Source organism: Pelobates fuscus, chromosome 9, assembly GCF_036172605.1.
Source record: "Pelobates fuscus isolate aPelFus1 chromosome 9, aPelFus1.pri, whole genome shotgun sequence".
Taxonomy (NCBI): Eukaryota; Metazoa; Chordata; class Amphibia; order Anura; family Pelobatidae; genus Pelobates; species Pelobates fuscus.
Window position 1 is genome coordinate 68,427,065 of NC_086325.1, and position 18,738 is coordinate 68,445,802.

Sequence of the window (18,738 nt, forward strand, 5' to 3'; positions counted from 1 at the left end):
GTAAACCTAGTCCTAAATTTATTGGAATTATGGCCACAGAATTCTGACCTTACACTTAAACAGCTATCAGCGAAACTGGCCATGCTCTTCTGCTTGATATCTTGTAAAAGAGTATCCGATGTGAGGGCATTGGACGTGGATGCACGTTCGTTCACCCCATCAGGGGTTACTTTTAATATTACCAGACGGACAAAAACAAAGATTACTACGGTATCTTACCCAGCATTCCCTCACAATACAAACCTATGCCCAATAGCGTGTCTTAAAGAGTATGAAAAACGGACGCAACCATTTCGGAACCCTAATCGGCACGAACTATTCCTAGCTATCAACACACCACATCAACCAGTAACCTCGGTTACCATAGCCCGATGGGTAAAATGGGTGATGACATCCGCTAACATTGATACATCCATGTTTGGAGCACACTCCACTAGAGGAGCTATGGCGACTAAAGCATTTAATCTGGGATGCAGGTTGGAAGACCTGTTGCGGACGGCTGACTGGTCAAGGGAGTCCACGTTTAAAGAATACTATTTTCACCCTACAGAACACATAACATCATCAGTCATTGCTCAGCTTTGAACTAGCATAATATGAGCCTCCGTGTCCTTTAATAAAATTACCAGATTTTACTAATTTCATGACGTAAAGTCATGATTTTATAAAGGACACGGAGGCGAATATTAGCCCACCCGGTAAGTATCGCGAAACGAACATAAGTATCGCGAATCATGATTAGAATATCAAGAAAGATGTGAAATCCCACCCAGTAATTGTATGACTAGTAATATTGTGGGTTGGTATGAAATGTAATGAATGAACTAGAATGACTCTTAAACAATATCGCTTACAGTAGAACATATGGTCTGTAGAGGTTCATATACTATAAGATTTAACCTTCATAACTGCGACACACAGTTGCTAGACCACACATTACCATTTCTTTTTTCTCTCCTTTCAGCTTAACGAATCACAGTAAATGATATGGTTGATCGAGTTTCATCTCAATTCAATTGGTTAAAGTTCATTGTTGGTTATGAAGATGAAGGTCAACGCACAGGTTATGGACCCAGTATCTACGCAAGTTGAGAAATTGAAGCTTCGGCATGATCAAAGAAAGAGGGAGAAGAGAGGTCACATGGGTGGACATGGATACATGGACTGTTCCTATTGGCTAAGGATAGCATACTAGGTTAACCCCTGGAATACCTATCCTAATTGATTCTTTTAATGTTTAAAAACTTTTTTCTTTGCTGCTGAGGTATATTAAAGAAAGAGATAAGCATAATATTCGCCTCCGTGTCCTTTATAAAATCATGACTTTACGTCATGAAATTAGTAAAATCTGGTAATTTTAAGACAAGGCAGGAGGCTTCTTATTTGGTTATACTCTCTTTACTGCAAACACCAATAATAGCAAAATAATTAAAAAAAATCAGTAAAGCAAATCAGCCAATCAAAAAACAGAATAGAGACAAAGGACAGGATCTCTCTGACACCTTGCTCTTTCTTTGATGCTGAACCTCCAACAAGGTCAGAGTATTTGTCTCTCAACCATCTGGGGTTTTATTGTCCTATTTTGGTTGTGATTGTGATTACTTTGTTTTACTTCATTTAGTAATTGTGGTTATTGTTTGCATTGCTCTTGTTGTTTTATTAGCTGTTTTACTGCATGTTGTTTTGCTGTGTTTTTCTCTTTCTTCTTTCCCATTGGCCTTTTCCATTGGATTTCCCTGTGTATCCTGCACTTTCTGAGGTTTTTCTCTTTTGGTTGATTTGCCTTTTGTGCTCAGCTAATTTTGTGTTCAGATGTGTTGGAATCTGTGCAGGCCTCTGGCGGCCGTATTGGTGCTCCCTGTGTGAAGAGATTACATCCATTCTCGGCAGCCATCCTGGTACACCTTTTTGCCTCTCCAGAGCGCGATTGTGTTCCCGAACATGATCGCAAAATTTTTGGGCAGCCATTTTAGGTCGCATCGCCTGTCTGCCAGTTTGTATGGTTTCCTGTAGTGTTTTCTACCTCAGTTTTTTTTTCCGTGCCCTCTGTGTGTGTCAGGTGATCCCTGTCTGGGCCCCTGCAGAAGTTGAGCCCTGCTAATATTATTTCCTTTCTCCTTTTGTGGACTTAGTGTGCCCTGTTGCAGTTTGTATTGCCTTATTGCCTCCACTCTACTGTGTCCTTGAGGTTGCTACCTCATATTTATTAAGGGTGAACCTCTGGTGCCCAGCTTATCTCCCTAATTTATGTTATCTGTGCCATACTTTGCACAATGAATAATAATCCATACCAGATATGCAGGCACTGATTAATGCAGCAGTCGCTGCAGAAATATAATAGTGGGGTCCCCACTGACTTCATTGCCCTGCTGCCCTCCAGAGGCAGGGATTATGATTCTAAAGGTTCTCAGGCATCTTCTACCTCGGGGAGACTCAGCGACTGCATAAGCGGCATTGGAAGGGTCAGTCGTCCTGGTTTAATGCTGGTAAGGGCAAGGCTTCTGTCAAGAGGAGCAAAATTGGCTCTGCCCCTGATGTTCATGGGGATCATGCATTCTTCATGCCCGAGGAGTTTGGGGACTACCTGGCATCCGAAACCAAAATGTTTGTTCAGCGCCGAATCTCCCTGTCTGCCAATCCATTTTTTAAAAATCCCTTAATCCGAAGGCTCTTACGGAATTTAGCAGCGGAGCCACTGATTAGCCGAGAAGTCAACTGACGCTCTCAGCTAGTCAGTGAAGAAACTTACCTTTTTCAAGCCAACTTTATGAATAGGTATTCACTGATTGTCAGCTGCCCAACTGATGAAGATGATATACCTGTTTTAGTCAACTTCACATGTTTAATAACAGGAATTAACACCAAACCTAAATAGACACTCAGAAATCAGAAAAAAAGTGCAATAAACAATTATTTGAAGCATATCTTACCTTCTGAAATGACTCTAACAATGTAAAGGTAACAGATGAGAAGACTTTTAATCTCGTATGGATCCAATCTGCTATGAAGGGATACACTGCTCTTAGTGGAACTTCTACGCATCTAAGAGAAAAATAAGAATTCTACTTTACTTTCTGGGTACTGCTGTAGTAATATGGTTTATTGCACAAACATTGTATTTTATTTACAAAATTACTTTATCACTGAGACCACCCATATGCCCCCCAACAAGACCATTTATTGTAATTTAAAACTTAATGTAGATGATTACCTTATATTCAAAATAGACAGTGGGCAGTGATTCTTACATAGCGTACATTAAATGGGCACTATACTATATAGTCACCAAAACAACTTTAGCTTAATGAAGCGTTTTTTGGTGTATGGATCATGCCCCTGCAGTCTCGCTGTTCAATTCTCTGCCATTTAGGAGTTAAATCACTTTTTTATGTCCATGCAGCCCTGGCCACACTACCCCTGACTGTCACTCACAGAGCCTGCAATGAAACAAAATGGTTTTATATTCAATCAGATGTAACTTACTGTAAAAGTTTTTATCTCCAGTTCTGTGAATTGAAATTTAATTACACACATGGGACTCCTGTAAGGTCTAGCAAGTGTTTAAGAAGGACGTGTAAGTCACATGCAGGGAGACGTACGTATAGTGCTTAAACAAAGTGATTTGACTCCTTAATGGCAGAGAATTGAGCATTGAAACTGCAAAGCTGCTTCATTAAGCTAAAGTTGTTTTGGTGACAATAGTGTTCCTTTAAACTCTTATAGACCAATGATAAAAGAATTGAGTCATCCAGCCTTGAAATTACTTCAAACTAATGGTTCTTATTGAACAAATTGTCAGATTAACTTTTGTCATTAGCGACAGGTCATTGTTTCTTTATAACAATATGATCTACCATGCCAAAAGAACCACACAGATAAAACATATTTAAAGTGCCCTTGTAGTGCAACATTGGTATATAATCTTATATATACATACACTCGTTTACAGTCAAAGATCTCACAGGAAATTAAAACACAAAGCAAAATACACAGATAATATTGCTTTGTGTTTTAAGGTCTTGTGAGATCTGGATTTGCCAATCTTTGACAGTAAATGAGTGTATGTATATATAAGATTATATACCAATTTTGCACTATAAGGGCACTTTAAATATTGTTTTTTATCTGTGTGGTTGTTTTGGCATGGTAGATCATCCCTGTTTCACAATTTACACACTACGCAAGGTTTGGGAATCCTTGCTGATCTACTGCAGCCCATTCATATTGATTGATTATAGTGAGCGCCTATACGTGTTTCCTTATACAATATAACAGCATAGTTTAACTGCAATATATTGTATATATATATATTGCCACATGCGTAACAATCACACATACACCCTTCAATGCACTGACTGATATGGAAGGGGTTAAATGTTAAGCAAGATTAAGCATGAAATGTCACTTGAGACATCACTTAAGTCAAACACTCTGGGCCAGATGACTAAGATTTGTAACAAAATATTGAGAGAGTTTCCAACTGGCTGCCCCTGAAAATGGCTCTAGCATGATACTGGGAATTAACAGTGCTGTATTATACACTGGCAAGCCACTTTGAAAAGTGAGCACCTAATGATGTTAGTTAAGGCGAGCATTACATTTTCCCCATTGACACTTTGCTCTCCAGCACCATCTGCAAAGATTGAGCCTCGTGAGTCCTCTCTTCTCATCGCACAGCCATTGGGCAAAGTTAAGCTGAAACCTTGGAAAGAAAAGAAAAACAGAACCTTGTGATTTTAAGAAAAGGGAACAAAAAAGACAACTAATAAGCGCTAAAAGAAAACAGAAATGTCCCAATCTGCCTGAGATTAGTGGGAGATCCTAGAACAGGAGTGCCCAAACGTTAGATCCCCAGATGTTTTAAAACTACAGCTTCCATGATGCTTTGCCATTCTAAATTCTTTGCCATTCATGCAAGTTCTACAACATCTGGGGATCTACCTTTTGGGCAACCCTGTCCTAGTGGGTCCTAGGCAGCAGCTGCCGTTAACTTAGTACATCGCCCATTATTGATATGCCAGGAGAGGAACTCAGAGAACTGAGACAGTATAATGGTTTACTCCCTTACCAGGGAATGGCACTAGAGTACTGATGGCATCATAACCACTACAACAAGTAGCTATGGTGCATAGCGTAGCCCTTAAGTCAATTGAGTTACTCCATTGGCATAAGCGACACACTATTCGGTTTAGAGCAAACATATGGTCATATATTTTGCAGAAATGATTATGTATAAATATACATGCACTTAGTTGTTGATTCAATCATTTACAGTTTACTTTTCATCATTATTTAAACATATTTATACAACTGGAGCTAAACATTTAATCTTTATTCGAATAAGGATGTGTAAGGGGAAATGAGTTATTTGACAGATCTGCTTTTACAATATAAACCGACGCTCCACAATGTGGTGTCAATTAAAGGCATATGTTTTCAAAGCACTGACATGCCAAATTTATCAAGACGCTCTTCTCTTGAGATATGAGCTTTATTTAGAACAGATAGAAAGGTTCGGTCTGTTTCAGATATGTGCTTTATTTAGGCTCTGTCTCTGTCATGCTTTTTAAGATGGAATTTGTTTATGAAAAGGTATTTTTTCTTGGAATTTCTCAAAAATGTCAAAGCATTGAAATGATATTGAAAAAATTACTGGCCAGCTCGACAAGATGGTCGCATGAGCTGTTAGCTCCTCAACAAACCGACCGAACACAGCGAATATAATAGCACTGTATGCCCCAAACTGACCGTGGTGGACCCAGACAGTTCCCTCACCCAGCATGGCATCGAAATCAGCTAAAAAAAACGAGGCACAAACAAACCTTACTGGAAATCTCTGCGCTGACATCGCCACACACTTAGGCCCAAGATGGCGCCGACACCCCACGATCACCAGCGGCCTACTCAGACCACAGTGACCTTACATCGGTCTCCGAGCCAATAGCAGCTCCTGCAACAGGCCTTTTGGTCCACAAAATGCTACAAGCCATGCAAACTTCACTGCAGGCAGACATCACGAACATGGCGCATGACATTAGAACAGATATACAAGAGCTGGGAGACAGAACTGCACATCTCGAAGATAAAACAGAGGAAATCTTATCTGCACATAATACACTAGCAGACGCTTATACCAAGATAAGCGCAAAACTAGACTGCCTTACTGACAAAGTGGCTGACCATGAGGACAGGGATAGGCGCAACAACATACGCCTCTGCGGAATATCGGAATACATCCTACCTTACGACCTTCAGGCCTATGCTACATGCCTCTTCCAAACCTTGATACCATCACCCACCAAGACTTCCTAATTGACCGCATACACCGGTTGCCAAAACCGAAAACCCTCCCAGCTTCAGTCCCAAGAGACACAATCGTGAAGCTCCATTACTACACAACTAAAGAAAAAATAATGAAAGCCTCCAGAAATATACCGGAAAAATTCACAGGAGTTCATCTCTTCACCGACCTCTCGGCATCCACCCTGCTGAGAGACGCCAACATCTTATACAGATGGGGGTTCCCAGCCCACATAATCATCCGACTCAATGGAGCAGACCGCCACATCACTAGTGTGGACAACGGCAAGAAACTTCTCAAAGAATGGGATAATGGGATATCGTGTTTCTCACAGCAACACAACCAAATCAGCAGAAAAGAACCTCAAAGATCTCAATGCAAGGTTCCGAACGACTGGAGTGTGGTAACTACAGCTAAGTGACTTCACTGCATACATTATGCTCCTATCTTACACACCTGGGCATGATAGCCCGTTACCCTCATCTGTTGAGGTCCCAGGATGGTTTTTCTCAGTGATTTAATATGTTCATTTTACAGGGCTTAAGGCTCCAAACTTGGCCATGCCGAACCGCCCGGGCCCCAGACTTGGGCCCAGCTGTTGCAGCGATGCAGAGGAGCAGGGCATACACAACCCCTTAAGGCTACTAAGGGCTTAGTAATCTGTTGCTAGCCACCACCCCACTAGGCTCACCAGAGCCATGTCATTACCATCCAAGCCACAAGGCACTACCACTGACGGTTTTCTGTATATAGTTCTGATCGCTCAATTGTTTTCTTTTACAGTATGCTTATGTTGTCCCCCCTTCTACCTCCTCCCCCACATGTTACTCACAAGGCACTCTTGGCGTAAACCACATCACAAGGATACACAAGTGAGGAAATTACTTTATGTTCAAGGCAACACACCTCCTAACCCACATTACAGGAGCCATAGCTCCCAAATGGTTATAATCCCTTAAAAGGACAGTATGGATTTACTCCCTTCCGCCTCTCTGATAAGGTACACGGCAGGCCGAACAGCCACATGTTGCCACATGCTACTGCCACCGTCTGGGAGGGGTCCCTTGCCAACTGGGCTCTGTCTGAAGGGGTCCGAGCTTCACCGCATTATGACACAAGAGATACACTAAGACCTGGTAATATAGAGGACCATACAACCTACCTCTTTTTCAACTTAGCTACCCAACAACCCTTCCACAATGACACTCAATATACTTTCACTCAACACTAAGGGCCTAAACTCCCTGAATAAATGCAGTCTGGCATTGGAAGAGGCAAGGAAACATAGGGCCCAGATAGCCTTCTACCATGAGACCCATTGCCCCATATTCTGTTCCAAATAGTTCCCCCATGACTTCCACTCATGCAATAAGACGAAAAAATTAGGGGTGTCAATCCTGATAAGGAAAGAGGTGGCATTCTCACTGGTCAAAAAAATTTGTGATAATAATGGACGGTATCTACTGCTCCAATGCTATATCAATAACGAGCCATACACGTTAATTAACATCTATGGCCCGCACACAAATCAAATGGAATTCTCTGACAAAATATTCCCTTTGGCCACCATGTATAGATTTGGAGAAGTCATCATTGGGGGCAACACCAACTTCCTCCTAGACTGCTCCCTTGACTCCATGTCCACCTATAAGTTAGCCAAAACGTCTGCACTCAAACAAAGCAGAGCAACGTCCCTACAATGTAACCAAATCCTGCAACATTACTTCCTAGACCCCTGGAGGGTCCTCCACCCCGTGGAACAAGACTACACTTTTTACTCCCCAGCACATAATACATACACCAGGATTGACAGGTTCCTTATAACAGCCACAATGATGCACAAGGTACAGGCGGCCCAAATAGGTTTTATCACCTGGTCTGACCATGCCCCGATAACTCTGGCACTATGGGAAAATTTCCCCACTGCAGGCAAAGGATGAAAGGACTTAATAGCTCCCTGCTACAAGACCCGCGAATTGTCGCACAAATTGGAGCGGATTTAACCTCCTACTTCCATACTAACATGACCCCAGACGTTGACAAAGCTACAATTTGGCAAGCACACAAGGCTGTCATAAGAGGCCTCCTAATCAAAGCAGGCAGCTATGCTAAAAAATAATGGCTTAAAGTGTACACTTACTTAATATCAGAGATACCAGACCTTACACAAAGGAATAAGACCCAACGCAGGTCCTTCAAAATAAACTCCTCATGCTACAAATCAAGCTCCGAGACCTAGAGTTAGAGAAAACTACATATATGCTTCGACGCTACAAATATAACTTGTTTACACAAGGAAATAGAGCAGTGGTACTGCTAGCCACACAGCTCAAAGCATGCACCAATCACTCAAAAATAGTGTATATTCATACAGCTTCCAAACAGAAACTTACAAACGCACAAGACATAGTGAATGCATTGGCCTCCTACTACAGCACATTGCATGACCTGAAAGAGGACCCAACACGTTCTGCACACTTTTGGCTTCACTCTGCCAATAATATCTGATATTATGGCCCTCTACAATACCCCAACAATGCAGGTAACTAATGCAGGCTCCCTGTCCACCCCATTCAACATTTACAATGGTACCAGACAGGAGTGCCCCCTGTCCCCACTACTGTTTGACCTGTCCTTGGTACCATTGGCGTACATTATCAGACACCACCCTACCATCTAAGGCATCAAGCTGGGCTTGACCGAATTCAAACTCTTCATGTTTGTGGATGATATTCTGCTAACATTGAACGAAGTACCCACGTCGCTGCCTGGAAACATATGGCAAATGCTCCTGGAAACATATGGCAAACTAGCATATCATAAATTAATCCAAATTAAAACACAGGCCCTACCCATAGGACCCCCGCAAACCCTCATTCAAGACCTTTCATGAACGTATAACTTTGACTGAAGGGACAACTATATCACTTACTTAGGGTTAAAAATTGCACCCAAAATGGACCACGTATTCAATCATAACTATAAACCGCTACTCAACCTTTGCAAAACAGAATGCCTCCGCCGGAAATCGGTAAAGTTATCATGGTTGGATAGAATCAACACCATTAAAATTATTCTTGTTCCAAAACTCCTGTACATATTCCATCTACTACAGATCCAGGCCCCACCAATGTTTTTTAAGAAGCTCAAACAGGTTCTGTCCTCCTTCATCTGGGACTCCCGCAAACCCAGACTCTCCCAGCACTGTTTACAGAGACAAGCGGACGAGGGTTGGGTAGGACTTCCAGACATTTACACCTACTATAGAGCAGCCAATTTGGAAATGGCAGTGAGACTATATGCCCCCAAAGGAGTGTACCAATGGGTAGACATGGAGACTGCAAAATCCAATAGCACACCCCTGGTAAATATTCTATGGACCCCTAAGACATTATGCCCCAAAGATAGAACCCTCTTCCCCATCACTACCCTAGCTCTTCACCACTGGGACACACTGTGACACAACCAAGACACCACATACAAATTCCACCCAAGTTCCCCACTGACAGCCCTACAGGCAGTATCACCCTGGCTCTCACTCAACTCCTGGGTTAAACTGGGAATATCCACGTTAAACCAGGTTATGCACCTCAGTCGCATCGAGCCGTTCCCAGACCTGCAGAGAGAATTTAAATTACCTAACTTTTCTGTGTTCCCATATATGCAACTCAAAAGCATAATACCCTCACATGTCTCCACCTGTACTGTCCCTTGAAACCCGAGCTTTGACAATCTTGACGCATTGTATGATAGATGCTGGCAGGCTCCAACCAAACCCAAATCCCAGGCAAACCCCAGGATCGAGACTGCCAGCATGGGAACGGAGGGGATCCAGTAATTCCAAAGGACGGAGGGGATGTTTTATGCCGCCTGCCTGCGTTTAGGACCGTTCTAAAAAGGACGTCATAGAACGCCCACCGTCCTTAAGGGGTTAGGGGGTTACGGGCCTATTTCAAATGCAAAAGCCTGACTAAATATACAGATGTTGATGATATATAAAAGAAAACTGTCCCAGCTAGCCCCGATTTCGATCTAAAAGAAGAGACTGCATTCTACATTTTGTTTTCCATTTAGCGCACAAGTCTTTTGGCTCTTCATAGGTCAGAAGATTAATACAGAAGATACTATTAGGACCTCATTCCCGCACTCACCTACCTCGCCCTCCCATGCCGCGTCTCTCTCGCACTCCACGTGTCAGAGCGCGACACCCCAGGCAGCACGAACGGCTCAACCACCCACACCGACCGCTCACGTTCATACGAACGCCACCTCTATTCGTGAAAATGCCACTCACCAATACTGGAGACAGAACTCCGTTCGTACGGACGCCAGCTCCCAAACACCGCAAGAACAGAAGTCTGTTCATGAGAACACCACTAACCGAACACAGTAATACAGAGGACAGAACTCCGTTCGTATGGACGCCGGTTACCGAACACAGTAAGATAGGTCTCTGTTCGCAAGAACGTCGCTGCTTCCACATGCAACCACACAGGATGTTGAACTTCAGGAGAATTGACGTTATATCCTGATTTTGACCCTTGCCTGTATTATTGCTTCTGAACCTGTGCCGCCTGTCCTGACCTTTGGCTTCCCCGACTACTGTCTTCGTCTGATCCTTTTGTACTGCGAACTTGGTCCATTACCTTCAGCACCCATCTGCATCTTAGGCTCTGTCCACAAAACAGTGAACCAGACAGATACATGCAGGACATGTAAAATGGATTGTTTATGTTTATGGTATAATTAGCATCTGTAAAGAACACATTTGCACAAGTGATACATTTCACATTTTCGATTTGTGTTCTTTACTTTCAGGGAATTTCCAAGAAATTCTTACAGGGAGATGTCTCTGCATTTCTTGCAGATCCTTTCCTTTCATTAATAATGTTAAAAACAGAACCACTTAACTGTACGGCAAAATATATATGTATTTTGTCTAATGCTAACCAATCTTAACTTAATAAGTGCAAACATCTATAGTAAAACTACATCATAAACCGTTGTTTTTAACCATCACATTTCATGTCTCAATTTTTAGATACCGGAATCTTTTTCCATGATTAAGCTTGATCTGTTAGATGATGTTGGAAAACTGCATATAAAGCTGTCCCGGGAAGCCTGCAAAAAGACAGCAAATATTACTCTTTAGTTCAATATTACTCTTTAGTTCAAGTTAGAGGTTAATGTCCTCAAGTAGCCAGAGCAGTACAAATGTGTCAGACAGGAAACCAGTAAGTTCAGAGGTAGAACATTTATCTGTTACTTTATGTCAATGTGTTATTGCAATAGGTTAAATATGACAGTATACTCTCCATATCCTATGAACCTGTTCAGCTGACAGTGAAGGTAGATAGAGGGTAGATGCTGCAACTAATGTAAAACAGATCAAAGAATATACTTCCATCTAGGCAAAAATCTGTTTGGGTTTTTAAGAGTTATTATCAGGCTTAGCAACTAAAAAGTGGATTAAATGGTTAAATCCTCAGCAAGGTGCTCAAGTATAATCACCTTATTAGTTATTAGTTATTTCCTATAAAATTCTCGACATCAACATGGACAACTAATGTGTCCCAGTTATGCTTCCTAGCAGGGGTGTATTTGCCGCGAGGCAAACAAGGCATTTGCCTTGGGCGGCATTTTTCAGGGGGCGGCAAAAAAAGCCGCCCCCAAATGCCCAGGGCAAATGCCTTGTGGCTAACAAGGCATGCTGGGCGGCCGGCGGGCTGCTGGGAAGTGCGGGTAGGTGGGTGGGCGGCCGGCGAGGGAGCACTTCCTCTGAGTGGTCTGCTCAGCTCCCTCGCGCGCCGCAGAGTGAGGCTGGGAGCCGGAATATGACGTCATATTCCGGCTCCGCCTCCCAGCATCACTGTGCGGCGCGCGAGGGAGCTGAGCAGACAGCTCAGAGGAAGTGCTCCCTCGCCGGCCGCCCACCCACCTACCCGCACTTCCCAGCAGCCACTGGACCACCAGGGAGACAGATATCCCCCCCCCAGCTTTCCCAAAGGTAAGGAGGCTGGGGGGGGTTAAATTTAAAAAAAAAAAAATGTATTAAATATGTGAGTGATTGAGTGTGTTTGTATGTCTGTGTGTGTCTGTTAGTGTGTGTGTGTATGTCTGTTAGTGTGTGTGTGTATGTCTGTAAGTGTATGTCTGTAAGTGTGTGTATGTCTGTTAGTGGGTCTGTGTGTGTGTCTGTTAGTGTGTGTGTGTATGTCTGTATGTGTGTGTGTGTGTGTATGTCTGTATGTGTGTGTGTGTATGTCTGTATGTGTGTGGGTCTGTGTGTGTGTGTTAGTGTGTGTGTATGTCAGTGTGTGTGTCTGTAAGTGTGTGTCTGTTAGACTGTGTGTGTGTCTGTTAGACTGTGTGTGTGTCTGCTAGTGAGTGTGTTTCTGTTACCTAGTGTATGCGTATTTGTCAGTGAATGTGTGTGTGTGTGTATTTAGAAGGCGGGACGGGGGAAGGGTTCGGTGGGGGTGGCGCGGGTGGGGGGGGAGGGTTGGGTGAGGGTGGCGTGGGTGGGAGGGTGGCGTGGGTGGGAGGGGGGCGCCTGAGTTTTGTCCTGCCTAGGGCAGCACAAAACCAGGATACACCACTGCTTCCTAGGTCACCTCGAAGAGGGCCACAAACACAATGACTTCAGAGCTGTAGCAGAAGTTAAGTTTTTTTTTTTTCTTTTTCTTTTTTTTTTGTTAAATAATTTTCAGCATTGAACTTTCCCATCTAGCAAATAATTAAATCCAGTAAGTCAGTTTAGCTAGACATGTACACTATAAACAGTACATTCTTGTCTTGCTGGAAGTAAATTTGACACTTAAAAGCCACCGATGAAGGCAAAAGCAGTAGGTGTGAAAATATCCTCAATCAATGTGTGTCTTTGTCCAAAAAAGGTTTGAAACGGCTTGTCCAGGGACAGGTAACCTTCGGCACTCCAGATGTACTGGACTATATCTCCCATGATGTTCTCACAGCCATAATGCTGGCAAACCATCAGGAGAATTGAAGCCTACAACATCTGGAATGTCGAAGGTTGCCTACCCCTGCGCTAGTCCATACTGAGGTCACTGGTGAAACAGCTCAAGGTAACTTGAAATGAGTTTAAACTTCTGTTTTAATTTGTGCTTATTTAATGCAAATGAAGACTAAATTAAACGTGTTGCCACTGTGTAAGCCAGACATCTGTCTCTATAGATACAATGCCATTTTACACAGGCTGCAATCATGGTCACCAGACAGCATCAAATGGAGAGACGAGAATACTAGGGTATGCACTACTGATTCTCTGCTAAACAGTCATTCAGTGCAGGTTTTGACTAGTGATTGTGAGTAATCGAAGCACGTTTACCCAGGAAGCACTGTAGGGCACCTGATTTTTCTACAGTTTTACTACCTTAAAATGATAAATATTTTGGATTTGTTGAATAATGTTGCGACGTATAAACAGCCTTAGCATTTATGTCCAAAAATGTGCTACTAGGTGCTGGACTGCAGGCTATTAAAAGGAATCCGCTTTTGCTATATGACTTTACTATCTGCCATACCTATATTATTCTTCATAAAAAGTGACAAACTAAATCTTTCAACTGTAATGAGCCATGATCAAAGAAAAAAAGATTTTGTAAAAGTATTAAGAGGAGACAAAATAGATTTAAATCAAGTTATGCATTTCACAGAGTAATATGGAGCAGAACAGCTGGGAAGAATTATCTAGTTTGTCCTCTGCAGGAAACCCACGACTCCCATATTATGGGAAAATAAGTTGAGGAATGATGTAGTATTGCAAGTTTATCCATTTTGGTTGTTGTCAGACAATTTTATATTTTAGCAAAAAGGCACTTTACAATGGTACCAATATTCCACAAAGGCTCTTTGGGCATCCAAAGCATTTGTTTGAATGACATTCCAGGGGCCCGGAAAAAAGACAGCTTCCATGTTCAAAGCAAAAGACTTGTGACCGATGTAAATATACAGATTTATTTGTTTAAGTTCAAGGTCAACCACACACTTCGCTTAATACTTAGAGCTTTTCAGTTATGGAATTAAATTCACAGCATTTTGGCTAGTACACAAATTCTGACCCTTAACGGGAGACACATGATGTAGCATCAAAACTACTTACGGAATTCGACATGGCAGTGGAGAGGACCGATGTATCTTTCCCGGTAAACCGAGGTACATTTTCTAAGAGCATTCCGATCAGTGGAAGGTATAACTGGGAAATCTTAGCCTGCTGGTTCTAGAACAGAAACAATAACATGATAGTTCAAAGATATTACATGGTGTTTGCATAAGTGAGGTGACTTTGTAACTGTATTCAAGTGAAGACAAAATTTATGCCTCAAGTGTAAGTAACAGATGGTTTTAATGATTTGTCAGGAAGGCCAAAAGAAAATATCCACACCAGTATTATATCATCTGTACTTCATTATTAAGATTAAAGGACCACTATAGTGCCAGGAAAATAAACTCGTTTTCCTGGCTCTATAGGGTCTTTAGGTCCCACTCCTGCCAAGCTGAAGGGGGAGGAAGGGGTTAAACGCTTACACTCTCCTCCCTCTTCCAACCTCAGCCGTGCGCACATTCAATCAGTCCATAGGAAAGCATTTCTCAATGCTTTCCTATAGATGTCAGCATCTTCTCACTGTGATTTTCACAGTGAGAAGTGCGGAAGCGCCTCTAGCGGCTGTCAATGAGACAACCACTAGGGGCTGGATTAACCCATTTGTAAACATAGCAGTTTCTCAGAAACTGCTATGTTTACAGCTGCAGGGTTAACCCTAGATGGACCTGGCACCCAGACCACTTCATTGAGTTGAAGTGGTCTGGGAGCCTATAGCGGTCCTTTAAACCTGTTTCTAAAGAATTTAACCAATTGGCTTTGTCAAATTTCTAGTAAGAATTTGAAACATGTTCATTTCTCTTATTGGCAAACTGTTATGCAACCCAATTAGCCATTCTATGATCTTCACTCCAAAATTAGCCAACATGTTACATTTTCCAGTATTTCAGGTGGGTCAGAATCAGCATCCCTCTCCAACCAAATATGTCTGACATTTTACAGTAGTAAGGTTCCTGAAAACTGTATGTATAGGAAGCAGTGCAAAGTAGTCTCTCAGAGTTTCAGAGTCAACTAAACCTATTTGGGATTTTGACATCCTTGCAATTTTAATATACTCAAACCTGCATTCTCATTATTTTTGCATTCACATTATTTAACACTGTAGGCTTTTGTTTTTCATATAACAATGCTATCCAAATTTGGAATAAGATTTAAAAATAAATAATTCAAATAGAATGGTTTGCTTCCTTGGACAATATGTAGTCATTAAAGGATTAAACCAGTAGAACAAGACTCAGTGCAAAGGTTAAGCAAACCCAGCCCACCAGGGTCCTCATCATAGGAAGGCGTGCTACTATTTTTTTAGGTTGACAATCTATTAATCTTAAGGTCTTTGGAACATTAGAACTGGCAAAAAATAAGCATATTCATTCCTAATAATTATAATAATAATGTAGTGTGTCCACCACTGTCACGCAGAGAGGTCAGCATCCCTATGCCTCAAATTGAGGAGGCACCAGGAATCTGATACGCACTACCAACAGCAATAAACATGAGTTAATGTAATACACACAGAGTAGCTAACCTGTAATGTTTCATATGTTATGTTACGTTTCCTTTTTCCCTAACAATACACTGATGCGAATGTTTGCCTACGTGCATGAAATTCATTAAAATACAAATTGTAAAAAAAAGGCTGTTTACAATGAAATTAGAAATTCTTATAGTTATAAATTATTCTTTTTAACTAAAATATTTTGCGTAGCTCTGTACACTGGGTATATAAACAACTTGACAGGTTAAGACAGATAGCTGTAGGAGTGTTCAGGTCAAATAGGTTTAGCGGTGGTTTAAATTAGTTAATTGGAATCCTGAGCACTGTACCAGATAACCTCTTAAGAATCAAGCTCCAGTTTGCTTGTTTTGTATTTAAAGGAACACTAGAGCATTAGGAACACTGAAACTTCCGACTAGAAATGTCCCTGACAAGGTACCAGTTAAGCCTTTGCAAAACAAGCTACAGTTTGCTTGTTTTATACTTTAAGGAATACACCCATGTATTTCTAACGTTATAGTGTCCCTGTCCCTACATGTATTAATTGATCTCTGCCAACCCAATGCTTCCCCAGTGCACGAGTGGCAAATTGCCATGCTGTGCCAATCGAAGGCTCACTAGGATCAGCATTACATTGAGAACTGAGTCTGACTCGCTTCTTGTAGGATATAGCCTACAGTAGCTGTCATAAAGCCAGCTACTAGTGATGTGTTGGACACTGCAATGTAAATATTGCAGTTTCTAGAAAACTGCTATGTTTACATTGAAGGGTCAAAATTAAATGGCCACTGCACCATGACCACTTCATTAGTGGGCTGAAGCTCCAATATTATGGCCATATAATGAGAAGGCAGGAGAAGGCAGGATTATCTAGAGAAGACTCTGATGTTGGGAAAGATTGAAGGCACACAAAGAAGGGGACGACAGAGAAGGAGATGGATAGATGAAGTCACTGAAGCCACGAACATGAAGTTATTGGAGCTCAGAGGGGCAGTGACTGACACTGGCGTGCTATGGTCCATATGGTCGCAGAGGTCGGACACGACTGAACGACTAAACAACAACAAGCATTCTATTCACTATATAATTTTTGGTGCCCCAGCATTAGGCATCATTACAGGCCATACACAGCCACCCAGCAGTTGTGCAAGCAAAAGCACAGTTTGGTTCTACTCATGCAGCTTAACATATTTCTCCCTGTTGCAAGGGGCTTTCAGGTGCAGGATATCAAATAATATTAAAAACAAAAAAAAACTGTCTCTAGACTTGGAGATTTGTTTACAGGCAAACTGCAATTCAGACCAATTTGAGCCCATTAGTATATTGGCCGAATTCCCGAACTCTTGAGTCCAAAATGTACCCAAGTCACAACCAACTTAACACTGCAATGCCGAACTTGTCCGATTCAAGGTGGTAATTCTGAATTCTGCCAATAACACCAAAAAAAAAGAGATGAATAATTGGAAAAGGATTGGGGGACAGTCACTAAATATTGTGATAAGTGAGCAAAAGAGGAAAAAAAATAGTAGTGAATAACAATCCATATTTATATATTATATAAGTATTTAATATATAAATATAAATGTTTTCCCCTCTATTGCTTACTTTTTCTTACTTGATCTGTGAACTAAATGGCAAGACAATGCTCCTACATGTGTATATTAAAATATATACATTATATACACACACATTCGGTTTTCATATCAGAATTTTGGTTCCAAAAATCGACATTTTGCCAAAATGTGGGTGTCCCAACAATAATTCAATTTTCCACTAGAAATGGTTCGGCCAAAATGGATATTATCATGCACAAGTCTACTTATCACCAGTTTTCAGGTTCATCTTGGTTTCCAGATGTCTACTACCATTATCTATCTTAATTGTTCTCATTTTATCAATTGCAGCTGGAGATATTGCAGCTGGTTTCCTTATCTATTAAACCATCTCTTTGGCATAATATCAATTCATTATGTGAAGGCCACAGAAGTGTAATCCTCAAATCTTCCCATCCACTCATTGCTGAATTCATTGGCTTTTACAGGAAGGATTCCAGAGAGGGCAGGAGCTGAAGCTCCATTAGTATCTTCTTAATCTAGCCAGGACATTAAGAGTGAGATAATTGTGGAAATATAGTATGTACAACTCTACAGTAATAAGACATTTTTTAGAAAGAGAAAAGCATCCACACTGGATCATAATTGTGCGAATTGACATTGATGAGCCCACTATCTAACTTTATTTCGAAAAACCTCGGCTAATTGCAAAAAATCTTATCTTCATATCATATTCCAAATCTAAATGTTTTAAAAGTATCATTACCTTGTGTTGGTATCTGTTATCAAATGCATGCTTGATTAAGAGGTATTTTAATGAAGATATGGCAATATATCTTGCATCATATGTTTCCTGGATAGCTTGCAAAACTTCTCTCAACAGCAGACCGACCAAGAAATGATTCTTGCAGTAATCATCCGTTAAACTGTATTCCAGATTTACATCTGTATTTAGAAACAAAACCATTCATAAAAACCACGATTAGCCGACATGACAGTATCCAAACACAGATTAACAGCTGGGTTAAACTTTGCAACATACAATAATTAGAATTTTAGACAATAAGATTAAAGCAGATTACTTGAAAAAAGATCAGGCGGCAAGCAGAGATGTTTTTCTGATAAAAATATGTTCTACATAATTTTGATTATGAATTTTATGAAGACAAAAAATAGCAATCCATAATCACTGTTATTGGAGGTGATTTTAAGATAAATGCTCAGATATACTCACTTTCATTCCCTTAGACTTGGAAACAGAATTTTA

At 41.3% G+C, this 18,738-nt stretch overlaps 1 protein-coding gene across 1 annotated transcript in view; it reads right to left on the reverse strand.

The window, feature by feature from the left end:
• The window catches only part of DOCK11 (dedicator of cytokinesis 11), a 293,614-nt gene that overhangs the window by 125,262 nt on the left and 149,614 nt on the right, over nucleotides 1-18,738 (reverse strand). Inside the window, exons 32-36 of the mRNA XM_063432045.1 lie at nucleotides 18,238-18,416; nucleotides 14,424-14,540; nucleotides 11,347-11,422; nucleotides 4,599-4,702; nucleotides 2,931-3,042 (exon numbers count right to left, since the gene is read on the reverse strand). Of these exons, the coding sequence (XP_063288115.1) occupies nucleotides 2,931-3,042; nucleotides 4,599-4,702; nucleotides 11,347-11,422; nucleotides 14,424-14,540; nucleotides 18,238-18,416 (588 nt within the window). The remainder of the gene's footprint in view (nucleotides 1-2,930; nucleotides 3,043-4,598; nucleotides 4,703-11,346; nucleotides 11,423-14,423; nucleotides 14,541-18,237; nucleotides 18,417-18,738) is intronic.